Raw genomic sequence first — 23,640 nt, 5'->3', positions numbered from 1 at the left:
AAAAACAGCAACCAATATATAACCTAATAACGTCCCAACCAACCTGCGTCATTTGCCTTTCGGTCGCTTTCCAATTCTTCAAATATCAATTTCCATAATTAATTATAAATTTACGATTTTTTTAGGTTTGTCGAGTCGATAGTTTGACACTAGATCCCTTCAGACTTGGAGAAGGTGGGACGCTGGGTCGGGAATTGGTGAACCAACTAGTTACTCCTTTCCTTTACCGTCTCTCAACTTCGCTCCTCTAGTTTCAGTATCAAGTCTCGTTTTTATTGTCTAGATTACACCTTTGGAATACCCTTTTTTACGGCTCTTTTTTTTTGTTGCCTATATTACATCTTCGGAATACCCTTGAAGGGAATTTTTCGTTACTTTACGTCACGTCAGTTCCCTTTCGTCATAAGGCGAGGAATTAAACCAAGGGTGTTTTCCAATAAAGATGTATTCTTGGAAGTTAGATAGCAAAAATAAAAATGGTACCTAATCAAATGATAACATAAATCTTTGAAGGCAATCAAAAGGTTGGAGTTGAAGTGCAAGCCAAATTGGAAAGACCTTTCTCTCCAAATCAAACTTGTTGGATTCCATTATTAATAATACCTCACATTTTACAAGAGATTGGAACTTATTTTATAATTTATTTTAATTTTATCATATGCTTTTTAAAGCCATTTTTGTAACAATATTTGATAATGTCGACTGGGGTCAATTTTGAAATACCGAAAGTGGTGGGGTCGGAAGTAATAGGAAACACAAAAAATGCCAAGTTGCAAGCTTAGTCAACGTACGACTCCACCTCCCAACCCACTTTCCCCACTTCATTAAAATTCCCACGTGGCAGCCTTTTCTTGCTTGACTTTTTAACTCTCTGACCGACACGTGGCAATCACGATCAACCCACTAGCACACCCCCCGTCCAGTGCTGTATTTAGTGGGGCGTGAAAATCCACCACGATTTTCACATCGAACAATTAAACCAAAATAATAATAATAATAATAATAATAATAATTAATTTAAACGATAAAAATGCATGGTTTTTGCACTATCTCCCTTTAATATATACACACGTTGTATTTCTCCACTATCTAAAAACTTAAATTTTATTCTTGATTTTCTACTAGTTTTTTCTTAGACATAATTAACAAATTTGCACACTAATTATTTTAAATTAATTAATTAAAAAGTTAATATAATAGACCCGTGGTGAGAATTAGTGAAAACATGTAAAATTTTATAATTATGTTATGTTAGGAATTACGGATCTTCACAGTGACATAATATTGTCTAATTTGAACGTAAGCTCTCGTGTATTTACGTTTGATTTTTCCAAAAAAACTCGTACTAATAGAAATATATTTATTACTCATAAATTCATTATCAACTTCTTAATTAGCGAACGTGTGATTCATCTTCCATCAATTTTGAATATTGCGTAGTTAAATGAATACAATATAAAAACGGAAAAATAGATATAAATTAAATTTAAAATTTGTACTATATAAGAATCCAACCAAAAGAATACTCATCATCTAGGACGAGGGTATTTTTTTTTCTCTTTTATTTAAAAAAATATCTTGAAAGTTTAAAGTTTAAGCGAACGAGCATCTAGATGAGGTGACTCTAGACTCTAAAACTACTTTGATAGATTCAACCAACCAAATATTTATTCGAATTATAAATACTAATATTCAACCATTTTATAAGTATTTCAACGTTTATAATTATGTTATTTAATTTGGGTGGAATATTTAAATTTGAACAACTTTAATTCGATAAAGATTCCTTTTTAATTCCTTTTTTTTATTTTTTATTACTAAAAATAAATGGGTTTATATCAACAATTTATTTATTTATTAACATATTAAAAAATATAGAAACGATATTCCATTGGGCCATATCTTAAAATCTGGACCGTTGATGATAATTGACTCGTATTTTTACGCAAATAAAAAAATTAAATAAAAACCCTACTTTCCGTTATTCTTTAATAAATTTCAAAGCTACAGTTTGAGCTGAATGCTGCAGAATAAATAAATTAAAATAACCTACCAGTGTAATACGGTGTCGTTTCTTTGTAGATGTTCTAAAGAGAACCGGGACCACTTCGACGGTATAAATACAAGCCAAATTTCTCGCTTTTGAACCTCCATTCCATATTTTCATCTCAGTAATCCCTAAATCGGAAGTTTTCGTTTACCTTTCCGTTTCCGATTACTTCCAGTATGAGTCAAGCCACACCGGAACACGGCGGCTCCACCTCCATCTCCGAAGGTGGCTCCGTCCTGGCGTCTCCGAGGCGAGCGGCGGCGACCTTGCTGGTCTCTTTATCGACTCTGGTAGCGCTCTGTGCGAAGCATGCGAACAGAGCATCAAAAAAGCTTCAAACGAAACTGAAATCGAAGCAATTGCCGCGATTGGAGTTGCTATCATCGCAGGTTTGCCCGAAGCGGCTTCTGAAGAGCATAAGCAACACGGCGATCACGCTGATCCATAAGAAGAAGAAAAACAAGCAAGGCGGTGGCGATGCGGGAGAGGAATGGGGAGACGGCGGAGTCTGGCAGAAGGCGATCATGATGGGGGATAAGTGTGAACCGTTGAATTTCTCGGGCGTAATTTATTACGATAGTAACGGGAAACAGCTGAACGAAGTGCCTTTACGATCGCCACGTGCCAGTCCGTTGCCTGCCTTCCTCGCAACCAGTCCCCGCCAGGTCTACTGAGTTTCACAGAGAGGTCCAGAATCTTAACGTCACGCGGGGGTGATTTCAGGTAGGTCACCTAAGCATGTGATTGGATGAGAATTGGGATGTGGCTTCGTTTTTATTTTGGCCGTGTTTTTGCAAATTTCTCGTTTGTATAGTAATAGAGTGAAAATAATTTTGTTGGGTGTATGTTAAATATAATATAATTTTCAGTAGTTGGTTTTAAAAATAAGGTAACATTTTTCCCCTTGAAATTTTACTGTCAGTAAAACATTATTAACTGAGTAGATTTAAGAGTTTATTTTTATTTAATTATAAATTGAATTCTCTTGAATTATATATTTGAATATAAAGAATTGATTTTTTCAAAACATTGGGTAACCTAGCCATTTGTATAAACATTCAAAAAAAATCCAAGGTCCATCCACTTGGAATATGAGGTCAACTCATAATAATTCCAAGCCGACTTTTTTTAGTAACCAATTTATTTCAAATACTTGCATCAATCATTTAATGATATTATTAAAAAGTTGAATATGTTTAAATTTATAATTCTTTCAGAAAATTATATTTGAATTCGCAATGAATATTAATTTGAACACATTATTGGAGTTAAATTATAACTACATATAACTTAATCATATATATAAATCAGATAAAATGGGTTACAAATTTAGTGTAGTTTTCAATCTATTACGGGTGTGTGGTGAGCAGGGCTTATGATATTAACAACGACAACCTCAAAACCTCCATGAAAAAAGAAAAAAGAAAAAAAAAAAAAAACTCCATTATTGGGGATGTCTAAGAAGGTAGGTGTGTAAAGCGAGAGAGAAGATGCAGAAGTAGAAGATAAATAAAGAGAGAGGGCCGATGTCACAAGGTCCACCTTGTTCTTGATTTCTTGGATCTCCAAATAATGGCAGAAGGGTCGGGGCAGATTCTGTATGGAATTTTCTGCGGAGGAATTTCAGGAGCTCTGCAAAATTTGTTTTAAATTTCAGATGAATCAAGAATATATGGTGTTTAATTCAATTGACTTTGTGTTAGCTCTTACTGTAATTTGGCAATCTCGATCTGGGAAAAGTCCATGTTTGTTGAACTGCTCGTATCCGCTGCTGCTGCTATAACCTCCACGTTTTTGGTTTTCTGTGGTTCTTCTGTTGAGCTCTTGATTGCCAGAACTTTACATTTGAAGTTCCTTGCTATATCATCTTCCTCCACAGCCATCCTATATCAGCAAACCAATGCCTATTAATATGAAGAAAAGGAAACAAACAATCTCATCCACACCAATGCGTTTAATAGGTCAGATCTCACGTCGGTTGGAAATGAAAATGAAACATTTCTTACAAGAGTGTGGAAGCTTCTCCCTATAGACAAAACATTCCTTACAAAAGTGTGGAAACGTCTCCCTATTGAGATGACATTTTAAGATCCCACATCGGTTGAAAATTAAAATAAAACATTCCTTACAAGAATGTGGAAACGTCTCCTTATTAGACGTGTTCTAAAACTATGAGGCTGACGTAACAAAGCAAAGATGGCCAAAGCAGACAATATCAAATGGAATCTGGCGGTGTGCAAGCGAGGATGCTAGCCCCAATGGGGTGGATTGTAAGATCTCACCTTGGTAAATGCTATCGAGCTAGGTATCGGGTGGTGTGTCGGCGAGGATGCTAGCCTCAATGAGGTGGATTGTAAGATCCCAACTTGGTTGGAGAATAGAACAAAGCAAAGATATGGAAAACTCTCCCTATTGACTCGTTTAAACAAATAATATCTACTAGCTATGTGGCCAAAATAGACCCTATTCCAAGAGTGTATGCTAATGGCTAACATGTTTTTTTTGTGGATGCAAATGAAGGGTGAGTTTGATTAAATGGGTCCCATCCATTAGTTCAAAAAAGTATTGGCACTTTTTTGGTTTTGGGGCTCATAATAAAATTTGTCAGGTAGGAGCCGTTTTTGTGATGAATACCAAACCAAAAGAAGCCACCAAAAGTTGTGATAATTAACTCTTCTCTTCAATAAATGGAAAAATCCACTCCTCCGCCATTAATGAAACCACAAAATCATCCTAACAACTAATAAACACACAGAGATCAAAAATCTAAACCCACCCAGCTACTCTCTTTACCTAACATAATTGACCATTTCTTCAGCAATTCCCCAGAAACTTTGACTACTCAATCCTCTGTTTTGATTCATCTTTTACAACATCAACAACAGAAGCTCCCTCTGGTTTCATCATCCATTCAGTACAAGAAATAGCAAACAGACAGGACGGGACCCGTCCCATTAATGGCCGATCAGGATCATAATTAATGAAGATTCCCAAAGTCCCAAGAACACGGTGAATTTAATGCTTAATTAGACAGTGTAATAATGGATTAATTTTGAAAACTTACTTGTACAGAAAGCTGCGATCATGGAGGCCAACCACAAGCACAGAAGCTCCAATCTCTCTAACCACGGTTGCGATCTTTCTACCTTCTTCGTCGCCGCCGCCGCCTTCCGTCACAATAATCTCTACCTTTGTCTGTAACATAACCCTATAAAATGGTTATCGTTACCCAAATCATCAGTATAACAAAAGCGATCGAGAAACAACGAGGAGTCGATTAAATCTGGAATCGGAAAACTTACATTGGGGAAAGTGGTACAGAGGTCTTTGAAGGATAGGGCTAATTGATAGCCGTTCAATCGGAGATGACGAAGTTTGGAAGCGCTTTTGGATCTTGTAGTCGGAAATACATGGAGAAGAGTAATCAAATCGCCGTAGCGCATTAGGTTATTGAGCGTCCACTTCAATGCCGTTCTAGCTGCTTCAACGTCTTCAACAATCACCACGATTTTCCTCAAATCCATTGCTCTTTCGCGTTTCTATGAGTTGAAATTTGAGAAACGAGACTAACGATTCGTATATTATGAAGCCCTATCTCTGTAAATCAAATCTCGCCATGGCTGAATTGACAGAGAGAGAGAGAGAGAGAGAGGGGGGGGGTTACTTGGATAGGCTTCCCAAACTCATACTGACGTGTTTTGGCNTAGATGGGAAAATTCTGAAGCGTCTGGACTGGGATTTTGCTGTCGCTAAATGGAGGTTGATCTTTCAACTTTTGACATTTTTTGGAGGTTTAAAATATGAAGTTTTGCTGTCTGCTCTGCTGCGTTTCGTGGGCCTCTGTCGCTCTGTATGGATAATACTCTGTTTTTCTTCGCTTCAGTTTTAATGGCGGAATTATTTGATCAAATCTCTCGCGCGTCTGCCATTGAAGACCCTCTCAAAGCTAGTCTTAGATTTATGAGACGCTCTGTTCTCTCTCAAACCCACAAACTCTGACTTTATCTGGAAACGAGATTGAGAGAGTGACAAGCTTTAATCTCCTAAGAAATTTTTTTGTAATCTTTTACTTTTCTTCTTGGTTATGTTGTGTTGTGACGATGAAAGTCCCACCCAGAATGATCATAAGTTTATAATGAAGGAATACTCTGAGGCTTCCTTTTTTGGAAAGCCCAGAACGAGCTTATGTTCAAAGTGGGCAATATCACTCTTGCGAGCTTATGTTCAAAGTGGATAATATCATCACTCTCTCCATTGCTACGAGCCCTCTCCATGGAGAGCAGATTCAAATTTTGTCTTTTCTAAAAATTTAATTAAATCCAAATAATTTTTTGTTTTTTAAAGAAACCCAATTTTTATACTTTTCATATTCTTCTTTATTTAGTGTTTCGAGTTTTCAAGAAGCAGCATACATTTCGTAGATTTATAGGAGGATGATCTGCCACGTGTACGGACGATATAATTCGGAATAAATAATTCCATCATACTGCCACATCCTTAATATAAATTAAATAATGTTTAAAAAATTGGAGAGCATGGGTCGTGCGGTCACGTAGTTTGTTCGCTTTTGTTTGTTCTTCATATTATTGTCATGAAGTTTAAACCCAAAATATATGAATATTTTGCTTCAAAAAATAAACTAAAAGCCACTTTTTGCATTTTTTTTAAATATATTTTATTTAATATGTACGATAAAATATAATTTATATCGAATTAGGATAAAAAAAAAAAAAGTATTTGGCGTAAAGATAGACCATGCTTTATCTACCAAATTCATTAATAATTTTTAAATATAAATGTTACATCATCATCTAATTTTTTAATTTATGTAATATTAGTGACCAAATATTCAACATTTATGTCTAAAACAACATTAATTTAAAATAAAAATATTAGTGAAATATATTTTTAATTATAGTTAGATCACGAGTTTAGTATTATAACTCTTCAAACAATTGGATATTGACATTTTCTATTTTGTGTTTAATAAATCCCTAAACTTTAAAAATATTCTTACTCCTAAATTTTACTTAAAACAAATTAAATTTTTTAAAGAGATATTAAATATTTTGAAAATTGAAATAAAATTTGAAGATGGTCCGAAGCTCAACCCGTATCACTGTCCAAACTCGGAGTCGGGTCTACTTTCTGAAGGGTTTTTAGGGTTTAAGCCATTTAGCTGAATTTCTGCGTTTTTCTTTGGATTGTCAACTACGAAGACGATGACCTCCATGGCTGTTCTGTCAAGAAGGCTCTTCCGCTCTTTCCTGTCGAATTCTAAAGCTTCTAATCACCACGACGTCCTACCCGTGATCTATAGCTCGAAGAATCTTTCCTTCCGCTCGGTCTCAGACATCGGCGAGTCCAGTATTGACTCGGACATGGACTTGGGCTCACATTCAGTATCTAATCGACCTTCTCTCTCACCGTCCTCGTCCCAGTCTTCATCCCAGACGAGAACCATCTATAATCGACCTCTGGAAAATGGCCTCGATGCTGGCATTTATAAGGTACGGTGATATGCGACTGCTTTGGGACTTTCGGTTCTGGATATTTGATTGCTTACAGTTTCATCTTGATGGCATTTCGTGTTTTTGTAAAGGCTATATTGGTGGGTCAGGTGGGGCAAAGTCCATTGCAGAAGCAGCTGAAAAGTGGGAGAACAGTGACGCTGTTATCAGTTGGTACGGGTGGTATTCGTAATAATCGGAGACCCTTGGCTAACGAGGAGCCCAGAGAGTATGCAAATCGGTGCGCAGTTCAGTGGCATCGGGTTTCGATTTATCCTCAGAGACTGGGCGATGTTGTCATGAAGCATGTTGTGCCCGGGTAAGCATGTTCTGCCATCAATTTCTGTGACCATCTTAATCAAAGTATTGACAGTGTCCAATGGAAATTAATTATTTTGTTTTCTGATTCTTGTACCCCTTGTTGCTCACAAAAAATAATATTAGGAGTCTTTGTTTCCCCATTTCTTTGTTGCAGCTTCATCTTTACCGTGTAAATTTATCTTTTTCCAGTTCAATTTTGTATTTGGAGGGGAATTTAGAGACCAAAATCTTCACTGATTCAACCACTGGTCTTGTTCGACGCATTAGAGAAGTTGCCATTCGTCGCAGTGGTATAGCACTTACTCTTTTCTACTCACCCTGTTTTTATGAATGTAGAGTTCCTCATTATATGTGTATTCTGGCTCTTTCCGATGCAAATGCCATTTCTTGGACGTGATACATTTTTTTTTTTAACTGAAAGAGCAAATTTATTCTTCTTGCGTAGGCTGAAAAACCTATATGGGTTCCGACTAGTGTTTGAATTTGAACTTTGGGTCCCTGATTTTCCATTTTCCTTTTCTTGTTTCGTTTTTTCGATTGCCCGATCCTCTGTGAACCAGATGGATTACAAAGAATTTGATTTCTTTTCTGCGACTTGGCATTCATGTATGTTGAAACTAATGGCGGAAGGATCACATATGATCTCCATTCCTAAAAGTTTGGTTGTGATGTAGGCCGCCTGGTATTTTTGGGCAAGGGAGAAGGTGATGTTCAGCAATCTACTCAATCAGAATTCAGAGGTGTTGGCTATTACTAAGAGATGTTGCTTGCTGTGTTGTCATATGAAGGTCTGAATGACCCACTTTTCTCTCTAAATGCTGTGTGATGATTTCGCTTCAGATTAGTTGCAACAAGGCAATTACATGGCCTTGTGATGATTCCCTTTCCCCCACCATTTGTCAAGTGATGAATGTTTTTGGTTTAGGGTTTAGGGTTTTTGGCAATTGATGAATGATTCCCTTTCCCCCACCCTTTGTCAAGTGATGAATGTTTTTGGTAGCTATATGATTGAGAGAGAAATGAAATCCAAAGTTGACTTGGCTTTCTCTATGCAACTTATTGTTTTTCAATTGTGCAAACGACACCCTGTTTTTTTTGTGATGTTTTCTGTATAGTTGCAGTGGTCATGGGCATGATTTGGGTTAGACAGAGGGAATGCTGGCTTTTTGTGAAACGATATCAATGTTTTCAAAGCGCAAGACAAACTCTGAAGGGTTGCTAGAGGCACATGCATAAGTAATGGAGGCACGCAATGTATGAGTGAGTAGGTTGATTGACAATTGAAATACAAATACGTGATAACTTATGCCATAATTGGGAATGATTGAGTACTGTTCATTGATGCCATGTATTTTCAATAATAGACATTAAATGCCAATGGAATTTTCTAGTCAAAAGATACTATGAATATGCCCGAAGATTGTCTTCGGTCCTAATGGTGCAGGAAGGGACAAGAAGAGGATATATATAATACACACACACAAAAAAAAAAAAAAAAAAAAAACNTAAAGATGATTGCTTGTTATAACTCTTCCGTTTAAAAAAATACTCTTTATGTTTTATAAATATTTCAAAATTGTCTTTAGAATACAAAAATTGTTAGAATGTTAACGAAAAATTGACTTGTTTGAATGTCATTCTTTTGGACTTAAGAAAAATAAGTATTTTAGTTGTGTGATCATTTAAAAAGGACTCTACTCCGAGGATGATTTTATGCACAAGAAAATCCACGAAGCAATGGAATCAACAGACTAGAAAAGAAATTTCTTCATCCCCCGAAGCTTCTCCAAATGTTCCATCACCAGATAATGTTGCAGAATCTCACGCTGTGTAGAAGGTTGATCTCGGGTCTTTTTAACCATCTTGAATACTATGCAGTATGGTGCTCGTGACCCTGTAGTGACTGCCATTGCCTCATAATTAAATGTCGCCAACTCTATCTTGGAGGATGCGCGACTAAGAATATGAACCCATCTCACGCTGAAACCAATTCTCTCTTCTTCTCTTCGGCTCTCATGCCAAGACCCATTTTACACTCTAAAGCTGAGGCTGCAGAAAGCTTGGATGAAGAATTATTGTGTCCCAAAGAAGGCCCTCGTTGTACAGAGCCCCACCAAGCGTGCATTTATTCATATCTCCGTTGATGGAGAGCCTGCTGATCGCATTATCATTGGCCTTTATGGTGACGACGCCCTAGCAGGAGTTGCTAGGTTTACTAACCTTGTAAGTGGAGCTGCAGGGATTTCTTACAGAACAAAAGACTTTGTAAAGATCACATCAAACCATGTTCAGGACAGTGAGAGTGAGATCTTACGGTGTGGATGTTGAGCTCGCAAAGAGGAAGGGAATGAGTTAGCATCCGAAACACTTAAAAGATGAATGGAAGAGAGTCAACGAGAAGTTCTCTGGAACTAAGAACTTGGCTGGAACTGTGGGGATCATTGTGAGAGACCCTTTAAACCATCCCCCGAGTTAAAGTTGGTAGCCCGGAAAGGGAAGCTCGAGGTTGATCAGGAAGGTATCGGTACCGAGCCGAATGGAACGGAGATCACAATTTCCATCAAAGATTCGCCAGAGATGAATGATTCGGCCTAGGTGATTGGAATAGTTATGGAAGGGATGCAGGCTATGGGCAGGATTGCACAAGTGAAGACAGTGAAAGAGAATACTACCTCTCCCTACTTTAGGTAAAGTTCATACTCTTTATTAGATAAGGTTTTGCCTTGAAGGGTAATCTCCTTTTCATTTTTCTTTCTATGAAGTTTGAATAGACATGTAAATTAAATATTTTGGCACTTCTAATCTCATCCATCCATATATACACAAGTTTGTTTTCTGAATATGAAAGTTTGAACTTTCGACCTCAAAGGAAGGAGTACATATCAATTACCAATGTACTATGCTCATATTGGCAGCCAGTCGTTAAAAATGTACACATTTTATGACTATAAACTCAGCTCTTCACTTGTCACTCTAATTCAATTCTATGGTCCAAAAAACTACAAGCTGCCAATAGAGGCCAAGTCAAAACACTTCACTACTACAAAATCCCATAACTAGTTCAAGAACAAATAGAGAATAATACAACAGCAGATGCATTCATTGTAGAAGTAGATCAATTGGGAACGGCATGGCATGAAAACCATCTGTCAAAGAGTGTATCCCATACCTCAGAAGAGGCAGCAATTCAATCCCGGAAGCTCGATCCGTTTTATATGTGATTGAAGGCAATCCAGCTAGCGCTTGGTGCTCTCGTTGGAAACTAGACTGCTTTTCAATTTCTTTGCAGAAGATGTGAATAGATTTCGAACCGATGTAACCGGGTCATCGACCTGGAAAAGTAAACACAGTTTGCAGTGATTCCCTTGAGATGAAAGTCATAATAAAGAAAGTCCCCTGTGCATGTGCACACAAGGGCAAAACTACAATAGAGCATATTTAAGAGCAGAAGGTTGAAAATCCAAGAATAGAATATATGGATAAACTATATCCCATGGAGTGGCAGACTGCTCCAATAATTATCGGTGAATGCTATGGATTAACTACGGGGGACCCAGATTACTGAAATTGTTCCAACGCAAGTTCAGTCTACACCATGGTTTATTCAAAATCATGTTACCATTTCTAAAAACAAATAAAGGCCAAAAAGGTACTGACAAAACCAATCTACCGTGTCACGACTCTTGTGCATCATAATATTGATAAGTGAACATCTACCTTGCTCAAAAAATATCACTAGACGTTCTTACGTACGTACCTTAATAAGAGACGCTGATGGAGAGTTCTTAGGTGAATGTGGTGAAGAGCTATTTTCACGCTGTAAAGCAGTTAGGGTTAGTTTCCAACCAGGTGCCACATTTCCTGTGGCAATCCAAGGACAAAAATGCCTATGCTGCCTGATTGGATCGAACTCCGTTACACCACCTGACGGAACACCCTTGGGATAATCCTCTGCAAAGAATAATGTAAAAGTAATAAAATATGATTTATCACTTAAAAATAATATGACTTGGGAATGATAACACTAAGGGTATGAACTTGCATGACAAAAATACAGAAACTGGGTTGATTAATTTAACTTGTTGGTTGTTTAGCCAGTTGGAAGGCTAGTCTAGGATAAATTATATACAGAATGCCTACTCAATCAGTCTAACATTTGACACATTATGCTAATGTTCAGGCATCAATAGGGAAATAGCTCTCTTCTAAACGATTTCCCCCAGTATTCAGTTTAAGAAACAAGCCAACTATCGTTCAGAAAGCAAGCTCATAGACAAGTTACCTCTCAACTTATTCCACTCGAAATTGTTCATGTAAACAATTAACTTCAATAACTATTGCACTTCAGCCAATACCACAGAATTAAAGCATGAAGCCACCGAGTATCTTAGAGGCTGTCTTACCCATGGCCATGATAACTAGAGAGTCTATAAATATGCTGCACCATTCGTGGAAAAAGAAGGATTAAGAGTATGTCGTACCTCCACCATGGCCAATATGCTCGCTGTTCACAGACGTATTCATTTTGTCATTCGCATCACCTCCTTCATGGTCCTGGTTTTCTGAGGTATTGTGGTTATCAGAACAAAGTTTGTCTTTTGTTGATTCGTTCTCACTGGCAATATCTGTATTTGTATCAACTTCAGGGCACGAAGATTTATATGGGGTCACCTGTAAGTCCAAAGAAACCTCTTTGCTATTTGAGGTATCATTTTCTGAAACCTGTTGTGGATCACACTGGTCCGAGACATCAGAAGGCAACTTCTTTTCACTGCATTCACTACTTGTGATCATAACAGCATCTGTTGACATCAAAGACTTTTTGACTGGAGAAGGGCCACGATGCAGATCTTCTGCTTTGTTACCAGAATCCGACTGTATTGAATCCTCAGCATTCTCCACCACTTCAATTTCCTGAGCAGGAACAATCTCTGTCCTCTTTACTTGAGTTTCCTCAGTTGAACCATTCAAACAAGATTCAGGTAAGGTTCCCTGATCAGTAACACTCACACCTTCCGACAAAGGGGTCTGATCATCACCAGAAGTACTGCATCTAGGATCAAGTGTTTGATTCTGCTGATCAATTTGTCCAGTAAGGGTGCTATCTTCGTTGCTTTTGCTATCTTGTAACATATTTTTATCCAAGGAATCGGCTTGGACCATTTCTTGGTCAGTATACATCCGATCACTAATTTTTTCATCATTGAATAACCTCGCCCTCAAATTTTGGCCAATAACAGGCAAAGTGATGGTGGCCTTGAAACTCTGTCGTGCAGGGGTAGGTCCCCCTGCAATTGTTGAAGTAAATTTTGACATTTCAACATTAGCAATACCTGCTTGATTGATGACACTTTTATTGCCTGAATCATGAGTGCCTGACTCACTGTTCAATTCAGTGGGTCCAACCAATCTGATGATTTCCACAGGTCTAGGAATTGTGTGGAATGCCCATAATCCAACGCTAGCTCCACAGAGCCGGCAATCTAAAACAACAGAATTGGGCTGAGATTGCAGTTCACTTGAAATTTCAGCAATTCTATTCCCATCTACATTTTCTTTGATGGCAGCAGTGTATAGATCGATAGTAGGATGTGAAACCAAATTGGTGGATTTCTTGAGAGATTGGTCGGACCCTGTCTTGCAGTCAACTACATACGGCAGTGAACGAGGTTCCCATCCAAACAAGCTAATCAGCTTTAGAGCCTGCAATATTTTAAATTTTGTTCACTTCACTGAGAACCAGAGAGAACTTTTTTTTTTTTCAAGAATTACAGGGAAAAAACAAATCTGTTATGTTTAAGGGAAAATGCAAGAGTCATACCATTTTATCACCAGTATTGGTCCTAAGTTTAACTAAAATATAAAGCCAAGCTCAGAAAGATTGGCAAAGGTTGAGAATAAAATAAATGACAGTGGTAAACAACTCGTAAGAAGATTTGTTAGCATTACTGGAACGAGCAGATGTAGATATTGATGGAACAAGAGCAAAACCTGATAATATACTTTAGCAGTTTCTGAGTCCTGTCCATCTCCTAGGTACTCGATTTCAGATTTTTTATGAGATTCATTACCAAATTCCTCCAAGGATAATTCTTCAAGAAATTTCTTGAGGTGGTGACTCTTCATCCATTTGACAAATGAAGACGAAATAGCAGGGAGAGCTGAAAGATGTAATAACATAGAACAGCGCTCCCTAAATTTATTAACTAAAGTTGGAGGAGGAGTAGGAGGAAAATTAGCCAATGCTTCATCACAGGCATTATCTATCCAGGGACAGAGTAACTTGTGCCCATTATCCAACTTTAAGCTAAATACCAAAGCGGCCTTCTCAACTGAGGGGGGCAAAACAGAAAACAATTCATCTTTAGTGAAAAGGAAAAAAAGAAAGAAAACTAGAGTCAAATGTGTCACAATCTTTCAGTACTACATGTATGTGGTAGAGAATCATACCTTGTTGCTGATTCCAGGAAGATGGAGTAGAGAAAAGGAGACGTGTTCCGCACGATTCACAGGCAATAGTATCCATATCTACATTGATCCAACCTCTTCTAGCACAATTTATAGGATTTACCACCTATGGAAGATATAAAAATTTCTAATATTAGAATCAAAGAATGTCCAAACTGTGTATATGTTCTACATAGCAAAGAAAAAGAAAAAAAAAAAAATATATATATATATATAAAATCAGATATTTGCAAACTACATTTAAAACCCATATACTCTCTCCAAATAAATTGATAAGAAAATAAATACGAAAACCTAGGAAGATAAAATAGAAGTTCCCTGAAACATCCCAACTCATAGAGAAACATAGCAAGAATACAGAAATTCATCATAAAGAAATGTTATACTGGGAGAAAAACTGATCCTATACATAAATATTAGAAAGAGATTACTTGCAGGGAAAGAGGAAGAGACTTCTGTATGACTGAAAGAGTATGGAGAGAAAGAGAAGGATTATGCAGAAAAAAAAAAAGTGTGATAAAAAATGATACAAAAGGTTTGGCATCCGGAGTTTCCTTTATGCGAAGGCAAAAGTAGTGATGAGTTTCTGAGAAATTAGTAGAGAAAAAGTGTTGTGAATTTGAATATTATAGTATGCCAGAAGAGTATGAGATAACAACCTAATAAAAAACACGTTAAATAACAGTGCATAGCCTACAAAATATCATTTCCAATTGCAAGAATAGTTGAGTGATAAAATATTTTCAATCTGACCCTGATTGCTCTATATTAATTTCCTAACCAGAGAAGAAATGAATTCATTTCCAATAGACAGAGGGTGTAGTTGAATCAGAAAACATTGTCATTGATATGAATGCGGTTAATCTATTATAAAGAATCAGAAGACATTGTCAACCCGATCCTGTTCCCCCTTGCCCTAATAAATATTTCCTAAAGTGTATCATGAAATGTGACCTCCACCTCAACCAAAACTTTAAAACTGTGATCAATGGGGAGAAGGACACCTATGTCTTCAGCACAAATAAAAAAAGGGATTCAGCTGAACTCTACTATATAATAAGAAAACAGAATTGAATAATAACATATATTTCCAAGGAAAATCCAAGACTATGAACCATGTAAAACATCCCTCAACCAATCAAATAAGCACAAACACTACAAAACTGAAAATTGGAAGTACGAGAAATATTCATAAAACGTTAAGAAAGTGGAAGGCTGAACCAAACCTTAGGTTTACCAAACCATGTCATCGACTTGAATGTGGTTAGTCTTTTAGAAAGATCTCCACGGTCCCAAGGCCTGCATAACGGAGCATCAGAGGATCCAGCAGAAGCTGCAGAATGCTTCTGCAATGCCTCAATTACATCACTTTTTGTCCTCAGCTCTCCCACTACCAGAGCAGATGAAGAATATGGCCGCTTTCTTCCTCTCGACAATTGTCCTCCGGATGGACTGGCATTTGAAAAAAAGAAAAAAAAAAGTCATGTTAAACAATTTTAAAACATCACTCAGAAAAGGATGAACAATCACAAATTTAGCCTGTCGACAAGCCAAAAAGACAGACGCTAGCTAAAATCAACTTCTGCTTTCATCTTCACAATAACTAACATAAACGAAAAACACACAATGTGCTAAGAAAACAAAAGAGCAGCGAAAAAACCTGGAGGACGGGGAAGATGCAGAATTTGAGTTTGGAGTGGCTGGTGCATTCTGAAAGAGCTTGTCCATGATGGAATGAAACCTCTTCTCCGAATCCTGCGACATCGATTGATTCTAGAAGCAATCTCGTTCCCGATTCTTCCAAGTTTACGCAAATCAGATTATCGATGGAAAATTGAGACTTGCGTGCGGCAAAGAAACAAAGCTACTGCGAATCGAGGCCTTCGGCAAAATTCTCTCGTACGTCCTTCCTTCCCTCTGTCTGCTCAGCGTCGGCCACTGAACGTAGTATCAATCGGTCTATCTCTCCGTCTCCGACTCGGCGCCCTCACATTTTATACGGACGGCTATGGCACCATCTGTAATTTGCATCAACGCCGTTGATTTGATAATATTTTTTTAAAAACTAAATTATTAATATTTGATAATATTTGTTTTATAGTATTTCTTTTGGATCTAATTAAATACATAAATCCACTAATTACCCTATTAAAATCATGTTACGAAATCATACCATTTTACGAAAATCTCCTAACATAATTCAAACATTAAAATAGAGCATAATATGAACGTTTCAGTCAAAACGTTATATTTTTATCTACGAACCTAAATTTAATTTGTTTTAGTCCCTAAATTTCGAAATATCGAACGTTATCTTTGAATTTGAGTGCAGTTTATATGAACGTTATCTTTGAATTTGAGTGCAGTTTATATTTAATCCCTAATTTTCGAGATTCCACACTTTCACTAGTGAGTTTTCGTTTATGCCTCTTTTAGTCATTTGTGTTAATCTCTATTAATGGATTTATAATTACATTAATTATATTAGTTTATCATTATTATTAATATTAATTTATGAAATTCCACGTCATATTTATGTTTAATTAATTAATTAAGAGTGAGTAAAAAAAACTCATGAATAAAATCGTAGGAATTTAATTTTTTTTTTCTTTTGTTATTGTAAATATTACCGTCGTTGTAACTCAACTACAGAGAGGGCGAAACAGTTTATAGCAATTCAAAGGGAATCCCTTTCTTCACGGTGACCGCCAAAATCTGTTGAGTTCCTCCACGACTCTCCATTTCCAACCAACTCATTCCTTTTTTCTCTCTATTTATTAACGCATTTGAATTTGATTTCCAGAATCCCTCATTTCACTCACACCTCTGCTCCCTCACAAAACCATGGCTTTCCTCCTCCTCTGTTCTGCTTCCTTCAAAGCTTTCCTCCTCCTCTTCCTCCTCTCCTTCCACTTCTTCTCCGCGGTTTGCACCGAATTCCTCGTCGGCGATGATGATGGATGGGAAGTCCCTGATTCAAAAGAAACTGGCAAATACAACAAATGGGCCTCCCGTAATAGATTCTCTGTTCATGACACTGTCAGTAAGTACACAAAAAGCTGCAAAATAAGTTGTTTTTTCCAATACCCATCTCGAATTTTAGCTTCACCTGTGATTTTGTGTTACTTTGATGCTGTTAGATTTCAGATACAAGAAGGATTCGGTGATGGTGGTGACGGAGGAAGAGTACAAGGAGTGCCTTTCTTCGAAGCCGCTGTTTTATGACAACAGTGGCAACAGTGTTGTGAAACTTGACAGACCAGGGCTGTTCTATTTCATCAGTGGGGTTACGGGGCATTGTCAAAAAGGTCAGAGAATGATAATCAAAGTGTTGGAACCTGTCAGCCCTCCTCACCCACCCACTCCTCCACCCCATGATACCAAGAAAGCTGCTGCAGCTAATTTACTCTCTGTTTCATCTCCAATCTTGGGGATGTTCTTCATGTTCGTTGCTTCGTTTCTGTTTATTTGAATGATTTGTTATGTCGTCTAGAATGCTGTGTTGGGTATTTTAGGGAGGATATGTTCGTTTTTTTGTTTTCTTGGATTAGGTGTTAGGAGGGAATGGGATTAGTTCGATTCATTTATCATCAAATTATTTTTTTTTAAAAATTCTTAAGCTATGAATGAATTGCGAGTTCTGCTCTGGTTTTTCTTCCAATTGGTCTGTGTGCAACATTGATGTGCGAAGCTAAGAGTAAGAACTGTAGCTGAATTGGGGATCGCTGAACGATATTAAATAATAATCTCTAAACGAGCTTCATCGCTCAACGATATTCTAACAAGTGTAACTGAGAGTTCTAAAGTATTAAGAAGAAGTTGGTAGGCTCAGTTACTGAGAAATTATAGTCGGGTTCGGTTTCAGTTTCCAAAATTTTGCATTACAATGTAATCAACAAGTCACCTTCCCAGCGTCAAAACTTTTCTTAGGCTATGAATATTAGGATACAAAATCGCATCTGGTTACCAGACTATTTTAGGAACATCATCAGCAAATAAATGAATCACTCAGGACAGAATAATAATTTTCTCAGCTATGAAATGGTGTGACTCACAGCAGTTACAGTTAGTATCTTACAAATTGTCTCTCATCCTCATCGCCATTCTTCCTCCCATAAGGGTTGCTCTCACTGAATCGGTTTTTGCTCCCTTCTACTTTGCGCGTTTTCTTCCTGAATTTTGAGGCACTGCTGTCGATGTTAAGGTTGACCTTTGGAGGGTTGGAAAAGCAGAATGAAGCAGCAATCGCCTGTTGACATACAGTTATATAAGGTGAAGTGAAATATATAGAAACATTCTTCCCTATTATCTACTCATCGATGTCTAGCAGAGTAAGCTTCAAGATGTGACATAATACAATCATTTCCAAATGAACAAAGACTAATTTGTTGAACATATATCCACCAAATTTTAGTTAGCGAAGCTCCTCACTAAGATGTTGGAAGAATATGGCTCATCGGCAAATTATCATAGTATGCATGCGTGGGGAGATTTCGTTATATGGGTTATAGATGAAAGGAAGTTAAGATCAGAACCTGTAGATCAAGGCGGTGGACGTTGAAAATATCTTTCATAGAGTGTGAATTGTAAGCTAATAAATAGGATCTGTAAGCTTCCTTAGCGGACTTGTTCAAATAATAATTGCTCCCAACCAGCTTTTCCTGCATCATTCAATTCAAGAGATTCCAGGATTAAAATCAATGGATGATTAAAATTTCATATTCATGTGCCTGCGCTTTAGAGGACAGGGAAATTACCAGATGAGACTGCACGTTGGCTAATTTCTTATCACTGAACTCATACTCTTTGACAGGAACTTTTGCTTCCTGACAATAGAGGAACATGAACCACAATCAAACTAAAGAAAAGGCAAACACTAGTGAATTACAGGAGATTGTTTGCAAAGCTGCCATGCTTAGACATTAGCAAAACTGTATGGAATTCTAGCTTTGTTTGTTTTTGCTCTTCCTCTAATACTACTCAACCCATGAGAAAAAGATAATTTATCCCAACTACGATTCAATATAAATTTTTAGGGAAAATACCACACCTTTAAATAGCGAAGAAATTGAAGCTCTTCAGGAATCAAGAAAAGTAGGGCATTTCCTTTGCTACCTTCGCCTCGAGCTGTTCGACCAACTCTGTGAATATATTCCTGAAAGCAACAATTTCACACAACGTTGTATAGAATTACCTAGTAACAAAATAGTATTGGAATGACAAGGATAATAAATGAGAAGTGAACATAATTAAGGAAAAAGAGGCACCTTGGGTTCATCTGGAGGATCATACTGCACAATCCAATCCTGAGACATTCGAAATGAGCATAGAGAATCAATGAGATATATGTATTAAGCTAAATGGCTTTAAGAAATGTAATACCATTATTATCCTTTAACTCAGTAATTTTAATAAGCATTATTCAATATGCCAGCCTACAATGAAAATAGATGCGAAAAAATACAGCGAAGGAACACACAGACACACACACACACACACACAAAAAAAAAAAAAAAAAAAAAAGAAGANAAAAGAAGAAGAAGAGAGGATATGCACTAGTATGTAGATGCAGGTGTTGTCAAGATGTAAGTTGATTGATTACCGACCTTACAAAAAGCCAAGAAAATAAAAGCCTAATAGAGAATTTCCATTTATAAAAAATAAATATTATCATGATTTGTAAGAAATTATGATCAACAAGGAAATACAACTTTAATCGTTTACATTGGGAGAAGAAAAAAGAAGATAACTTACAACAGCGGGGATGTCAAGTCCACGTGCAGCAACATCAGTACATAGTAGGATCCCCGTCTCGGCCTTGTTGAAGGCAAAGAAGGTAGAAGTTCTCTTCTGCTGCTTTTGTTTTCCATGAATATCCATGCAATCGACCTTAATGTATCTAAGAAGGTCCGCATGGAATTTGACGGAGTTACAAGACGAGAAGAAGACCATAATTTTCTTAGATAAATTTCTCTTCAAGAAGGAATATAGAAGAACGAATCTTTTAGCACTGGGCACAACACAATAACCTTGTTGCAACCCCTCATTAGTGACCTACAAAAACATATGTAATTCGCTCAATTAGAAGCAAGGAATTATAGATTAAATTAACATATATAAACAGTAGACCATGTTACCTTTGTTCTTCCATCATCTACATCAATATAAATAGGAGTTGACTGAAAAGACAGGCGAACAAGGTCTTCAACCTGTTATTTTATTTTGTTGGGGGGATTGGTGGGGATAGAGAGAACCAAAATCAATTCTCGTGAACAAAGAAATGGAAGATCATAAGATGATAACTGCATTCACATTATGGTAGAAGTATAAAAGTTCGATGCAATGCACAAACCTTTTGAGTTTGGGTTGCTGAGAATAAAGCAGTCTGTCTATTCTGCAAATTTGATTCAAATTAAAATACCATCAGATTACAGCATTGCACAAGGAAAAGAATGACCCAACCATAATAATAATAGCGCACTCCTACTCAAACTACTTTAACCTCATTTGCTAAGGAAAACCAGATGATGTGGCAACTTTTAATAATTAATACGACAGTCTTGAAAAGGGTCCATAGTATATATATATATTTATTTAAAAAAAAAAANTACCTTTGGTAGGAGCTTTATAATTTGTTTCATTTCCTCCTCAAAATTGGTTTCCAATATCCTGTCCGCTTCATCAATTATGAGGCACTGCAAAGAAGTTTAGAAAGAAAAGAATGTACACATTCATAAGATTGAGGATTACATACAGGAAATTACCAACATAATTTGATGAGTTATTCAGATGCAAATTCTAGTCATCAAGAATAGGAAATGGAAATTAAAAAATCTTTTAGAGGTGATAAAAACCAACTTAATTAATATATACGTCTATTATCAATGAAGGAGTTTCTTATCCAAAAAATTGATATTGAAAAAAATAACACAAAAAAAAAAACAGAGCACATGAGAAGCAGACCACATGCTGGCAGGAACAAGTTCAGAACGGTAGCTGCTAGGAACAACAAAATTTCAAGAATCCAATCTTTACTTGGTACTGATAAAAATATTTTCCAACAAAATACATCAATAATGGCAAGCAAATTTGGGCCACCTTACCTTCAAATTTTTAAACACAAAATTCTTGGTATGTTGAAGATGGTCAAGAAGTCGACCAGGGGTTGCTATTAACAGATTGACCCCCTTTGTAATACGATCTGCCTCAGCTTGTCGGCTAGAACCACCAGTAACAAGGCCAAGTGTCTGTGAATGATATTTGAGAAGCTCTTTTGCCACATCATGTGTCTGAAATATTGAAAATGGGCAGTCAGTAATAATATCAAGAGAGTTGAATGCAAGGAAGGTTGAAGGAAGACAATAAGAAAAAGGTTGTTAGTGATCGAGCTGCTTCTTATGCATATTAAAAGAGTGTTTGGGTTTGCTTTTCTGGGGTTTGCCCTATGCCATAGGTTTTTATATAAAAGGGGAGTTCGTATTATCCTTCTAAGTTTTTTGTTTTTGTGGTTCGTTTGTTTTAATCAAGCTTAGAGAGATTTTTATTTTCCCTCTTGGAACTTTTCATTCGTGAATGAAGTTCTTACTTCATTTTTAAAAAAAATAGAATTGTTGAAGATAGATCTAGACAATGAATCTGAGTTGAGATTCATAAATTACTTTTTATCTTTATAATTATAATTCTTCTTTCTACTAATACAAAATCAAGCCTTTTTGGAAAAAAAAAAAAAAATGTAAGCTCCTTCAGCACCAATGTGAGGAGACTAATAGCTAACATTAAATAGTAATACGGGCAAGGGGGAAAATTCTATCAACCTGCATAGCAAGCTCCCGTGTTGGGCAAATAACGATAACACCAGTTCCATTACGAGGAGTAAAGCTGATGTGATGGAGTAGTTCAACAGCTGGTATAAGAAAGGCAAGGGTTTTCCCGGATCCAGTCCTTGCGGCTCCAAGAACATCTTTGCCAGTCAGAAAAGGTGGAATTGCTCTGGCTTGAATCTGCATTCATAAAGTCAGGAAACTTAGATATTACGCAAGTCCATATATTAGTTTGCTACTACATTTTAAACCGAATAAAAGATATAAATCAATGTTTCAACATATCCACATCTAAAAGAGAAGCCTAACAAGATTCATTAAAAGAACTCCAACCCATATTCGAGTGTTAAGTTTACCCCATTACATATTATTTATAGTTAACATCAAAACATTGGATATCATTAGATTTTTTTTTTCAGCATCCCGTACTTGCGACTTGCGTACTTCGGGTTAAATAGTTATCAGCAAAAGTTCTACCCTTAATTGAAATTGAATTCAATCTCTACATTTACCGTAACGATGTAAACAACCGAACAAGAATGGAACGCCAAAAAGTAAATTGTACATAGAAAATCTCTCTCTATCAAACAAAAAAATTGGCGCGAATATTTGACAACAAAACCGCCTAATCAGAAATCTCACCTGAGTCATATGCTGAAATCCCATGTCTTTAATCGCCCGGAGAGTTTTCTCCGACAATTCAAGCGAATCAAATGCAACTGTACTCATAATTCCTGAGCCACCAGTCTTAACCTTCTTTTTCTCGTTCACTTTCTCCTCATCCTTCTCAACTTTCCCATCCACGCCATCCTCTCCCTCATCATCATTAGCAGTTTTATGTCCTTCCTCCTCCAACTCGCCCTTCTTTTTCGTCTTCCTCTTCTTCTTGTTCATCTTCTCACCTTTTTTCACTTTCTCCTTTGATACATTACCTTCAGCATCTCCTTCCCCTTCTTCTTCAGCTTTCATTGGATTTTGAGGTTCCGATTCTTCAGCACCCGTTGAAGGAAGATTTTTCTTTGGTCTCTTCCTCTTGCGCCTTTTGTCCATTGCATCAACCTCTGATGAAGAGGGAACTTTCTCGTCCAGTGCAACCATGGATTGACTTCAAGGTGATGAATCTCCCTAGAATTTAGAACACAAGCAGTGAAGAGAAGAGGTCAATACCTCGCTAAGCAAGTGGGATTTAAGCCACTCAGGTTTTCTAGGGTTTATCAGCTAAAACCTGAGCCCCCGGAGTTGAACAACTTGAACAACTTCGCTAGGCGAACATTTGGGCCGACAACTTGGACTGTTTAAATTCAATTATGGGCTCTTGGGCCTCAATTCATTCCACGTGGCACGTTTTGGAAAATATTTATTGGATAAATGGCAAAACTTATCATTTAATTCGATTTATTAAATTACTAAAATACCCCAATTCAAAGATTATAATTACGAGGTATTTTCAAACAATTTTTTTTTTTAATAC

General features: G+C 36.9%; 6 protein-coding genes and 1 pseudogene across 8 annotated transcripts; 4 read left to right on the top strand and 3 right to left on the bottom strand.

Annotated features, from left to right (window-relative positions):
* Positions 1-2,134: 2,134 nt before the first annotated feature.
* On the top strand, positions 2,135-2,943 carry LOC111783076. Its single transcript, XM_023663954.1, has one exon. It carries the CDS (start codon positions 2,227-2,229, stop codon positions 2,722-2,724), a length of 498 nt encoding a protein of 165 aa, XP_023519722.1. The 5' UTR covers positions 2,135-2,226; the 3' UTR covers positions 2,725-2,943.
* A 375-nt stretch (positions 2,944-3,318) lies between these two features.
* Positions 3,319-5,702, bottom strand: LOC111783074. Its single transcript, XM_023663953.1, has 4 exons — positions 5,353-5,702; positions 5,115-5,245; positions 3,761-3,934; positions 3,319-3,682 (listed from the first exon to the last, which is right to left on the bottom strand). Exons 1-4 carry the CDS (start codon positions 5,572-5,574, stop codon positions 3,580-3,582), a joined length of 630 nt encoding a protein of 209 aa, XP_023519721.1. The 5' UTR covers positions 5,575-5,702; the 3' UTR covers positions 3,319-3,579.
* A 1,476-nt stretch (positions 5,703-7,178) lies between these two features.
* On the top strand, positions 7,179-9,278 carry LOC111783073 (single-stranded DNA-binding protein, mitochondrial-like). 3 transcript variants are annotated; one of them, XM_023663952.1, is made up of 5 exons: positions 7,179-7,560; positions 7,653-7,879; positions 8,071-8,171; positions 8,556-8,669; positions 8,997-9,278. In XM_023663952.1, the coding sequence occupies exons 1-4, from the start codon at positions 7,273-7,275 to the stop codon at positions 8,636-8,638; spliced, it is 699 nt and encodes a 232-aa protein (XP_023519720.1). In that variant the 5' UTR covers positions 7,179-7,272; the 3' UTR covers positions 8,639-8,669; positions 8,997-9,278. The 3 variants fall into 3 exon arrangements, with proteins under 3 accessions (XP_023519720.1, XP_023519719.1, XP_023519718.1); XM_023663951.1 differs by having other exon boundaries at positions 7,180-7,560; positions 9,003-9,278; XM_023663950.1 differs by lacking the exon at positions 8,997-9,278 and having other exon boundaries at positions 7,180-7,560; positions 8,556-8,977.
* A 200-nt stretch (positions 9,279-9,478) lies between these two features.
* Positions 9,479-10,644, top strand: LOC111783072 (annotated as a pseudogene).
* Positions 10,645-10,719: 75 nt separating this feature from the next.
* Positions 10,720-16,387, bottom strand: LOC111783071. Its single transcript, XM_023663949.1, has 7 exons — positions 16,010-16,387; positions 15,576-15,801; positions 14,332-14,455; positions 13,873-14,213; positions 12,363-13,584; positions 11,639-11,832; positions 10,720-11,213 (listed from the first exon to the last, which is right to left on the bottom strand). The coding sequence occupies exons 1-7, from the start codon at positions 16,111-16,113 to the stop codon at positions 11,118-11,120; spliced, it is 2,307 nt and encodes a 768-aa protein (XP_023519717.1). The 5' UTR covers positions 16,114-16,387; the 3' UTR covers positions 10,720-11,117.
* Positions 16,388-17,047: 660 nt separating this feature from the next.
* Positions 17,048-17,968, top strand: LOC111783650 (mavicyanin-like). Its single transcript, XM_023664568.1, has 2 exons — positions 17,048-17,392; positions 17,490-17,968. Exons 1-2 carry the CDS (start codon positions 17,194-17,196, stop codon positions 17,819-17,821), a joined length of 531 nt encoding a protein of 176 aa, XP_023520336.1. The 5' UTR covers positions 17,048-17,193; the 3' UTR covers positions 17,822-17,968.
* A 213-nt stretch (positions 17,969-18,181) lies between these two features.
* Positions 18,182-23,392, bottom strand: LOC111783398 (DEAD-box ATP-dependent RNA helicase 51-like). The gene is made up of 12 exons (XM_023664324.1): positions 22,812-23,392; positions 22,164-22,349; positions 21,453-21,638; positions 20,961-21,044; positions 20,702-20,743; positions 20,487-20,558; positions 20,104-20,403; positions 19,617-19,655; positions 19,400-19,504; positions 19,107-19,175; positions 18,885-19,010; positions 18,182-18,598 (listed from the first exon to the last, which is right to left on the bottom strand). The coding sequence occupies exons 1-12, from the start codon at positions 23,265-23,267 to the stop codon at positions 18,416-18,418; spliced, it is 1,848 nt and encodes a 615-aa protein (XP_023520092.1). The 5' UTR covers positions 23,268-23,392; the 3' UTR covers positions 18,182-18,415.
* Positions 23,393-23,640: the final 248 nt, after the last annotated feature.

This window comes from Cucurbita pepo, chromosome LG20, assembly GCF_002806865.2.
Source record: "Cucurbita pepo subsp. pepo cultivar mu-cu-16 chromosome LG20, ASM280686v2, whole genome shotgun sequence".
Lineage (NCBI taxonomy): Eukaryota > Viridiplantae > Streptophyta > Magnoliopsida > Cucurbitales > Cucurbitaceae > Cucurbita > Cucurbita pepo.
Note: the sequence above shows the minus strand (reverse complement) of the source record. Positions and strands in the feature narration are given on the sequence as shown.

Coding starts and splice junctions, on each gene's coding strand:
- LOC111783071 (XM_023663949.1), bottom strand. CDS start 16,113: ATGTCGCAGGATTCGGAGAAGAGGTTTCATTCCATCATGGACAAGCTC. Junction 14,456..15,575: donor CATGGTTTGGTAAACCTAAG/GTTTGGTTCAGC, acceptor TATCTTCCATAG/GTGGTAAATCCTATAAATTG. Junction 13,585..13,872: donor CTGCTAAAGTATATTATCAG/GTTTTGCTCTTG, acceptor AAAATATTGCAG/GCTCTAAAGCTGATTAGCTT.
- LOC111783076 (XM_023663954.1), top strand. CDS start 2,227: ATGAGTCAAGCCACACCGGAACACGGCGGCTCCACCTCCATCTCCGAA.
- LOC111783074 (XM_023663953.1), bottom strand. CDS start 5,574: ATGGATTTGAGGAAAATCGTGGTGATTGTTGAAGACGTTGAAGCAGCT. Junction 5,246..5,352: donor TCTGTACCACTTTCCCCAAT/GTAAGTTTTCCG, acceptor GTTATGTTACAG/ACAAAGGTAGAGATTATTGT. Junction 3,683..3,760: donor ATCGAGATTGCCAAATTACA/GTAAGAGCTAAC, acceptor CAAATTTTGCAG/AGCTCCTGAAATTCCTCCGC.
- LOC111783398 (XM_023664324.1), bottom strand. CDS start 23,267: ATGGTTGCACTGGACGAGAAAGTTCCCTCTTCATCAGAGGTTGATGCA. Junction 20,559..20,701: donor CAGCAACCCAAACTCAAAAG/GTTTGTGCATTG, acceptor ATAAAATAACAG/GTTGAAGACCTTGTTCGCCT. Junction 19,176..19,399: donor AATTTCTTCGCTATTTAAAG/GTGTGGTATTTT, acceptor CTCTATTGTCAG/GAAGCAAAAGTTCCTGTCAA.
- LOC111783650 (XM_023664568.1), top strand. CDS start 17,194: ATGGCTTTCCTCCTCCTCTGTTCTGCTTCCTTCAAAGCTTTCCTCCTC. Junction 17,393..17,489: donor CTCTGTTCATGACACTGTCA/GTAAGTACACAA, acceptor TGATGCTGTTAG/ATTTCAGATACAAGAAGGAT.
- LOC111783073 (XM_023663952.1), top strand. CDS start 7,273: ATGACCTCCATGGCTGTTCTGTCAAGAAGGCTCTTCCGCTCTTTCCTG. Junction 7,561..7,652: donor TCGATGCTGGCATTTATAAG/GTACGGTGATAT, acceptor GTTTTTGTAAAG/GCTATATTGGTGGGTCAGGT. Junction 8,172..8,555: donor AGTTGCCATTCGTCGCAGTG/GTATAGCACTTA, acceptor GTTGTGATGTAG/GCCGCCTGGTATTTTTGGGC.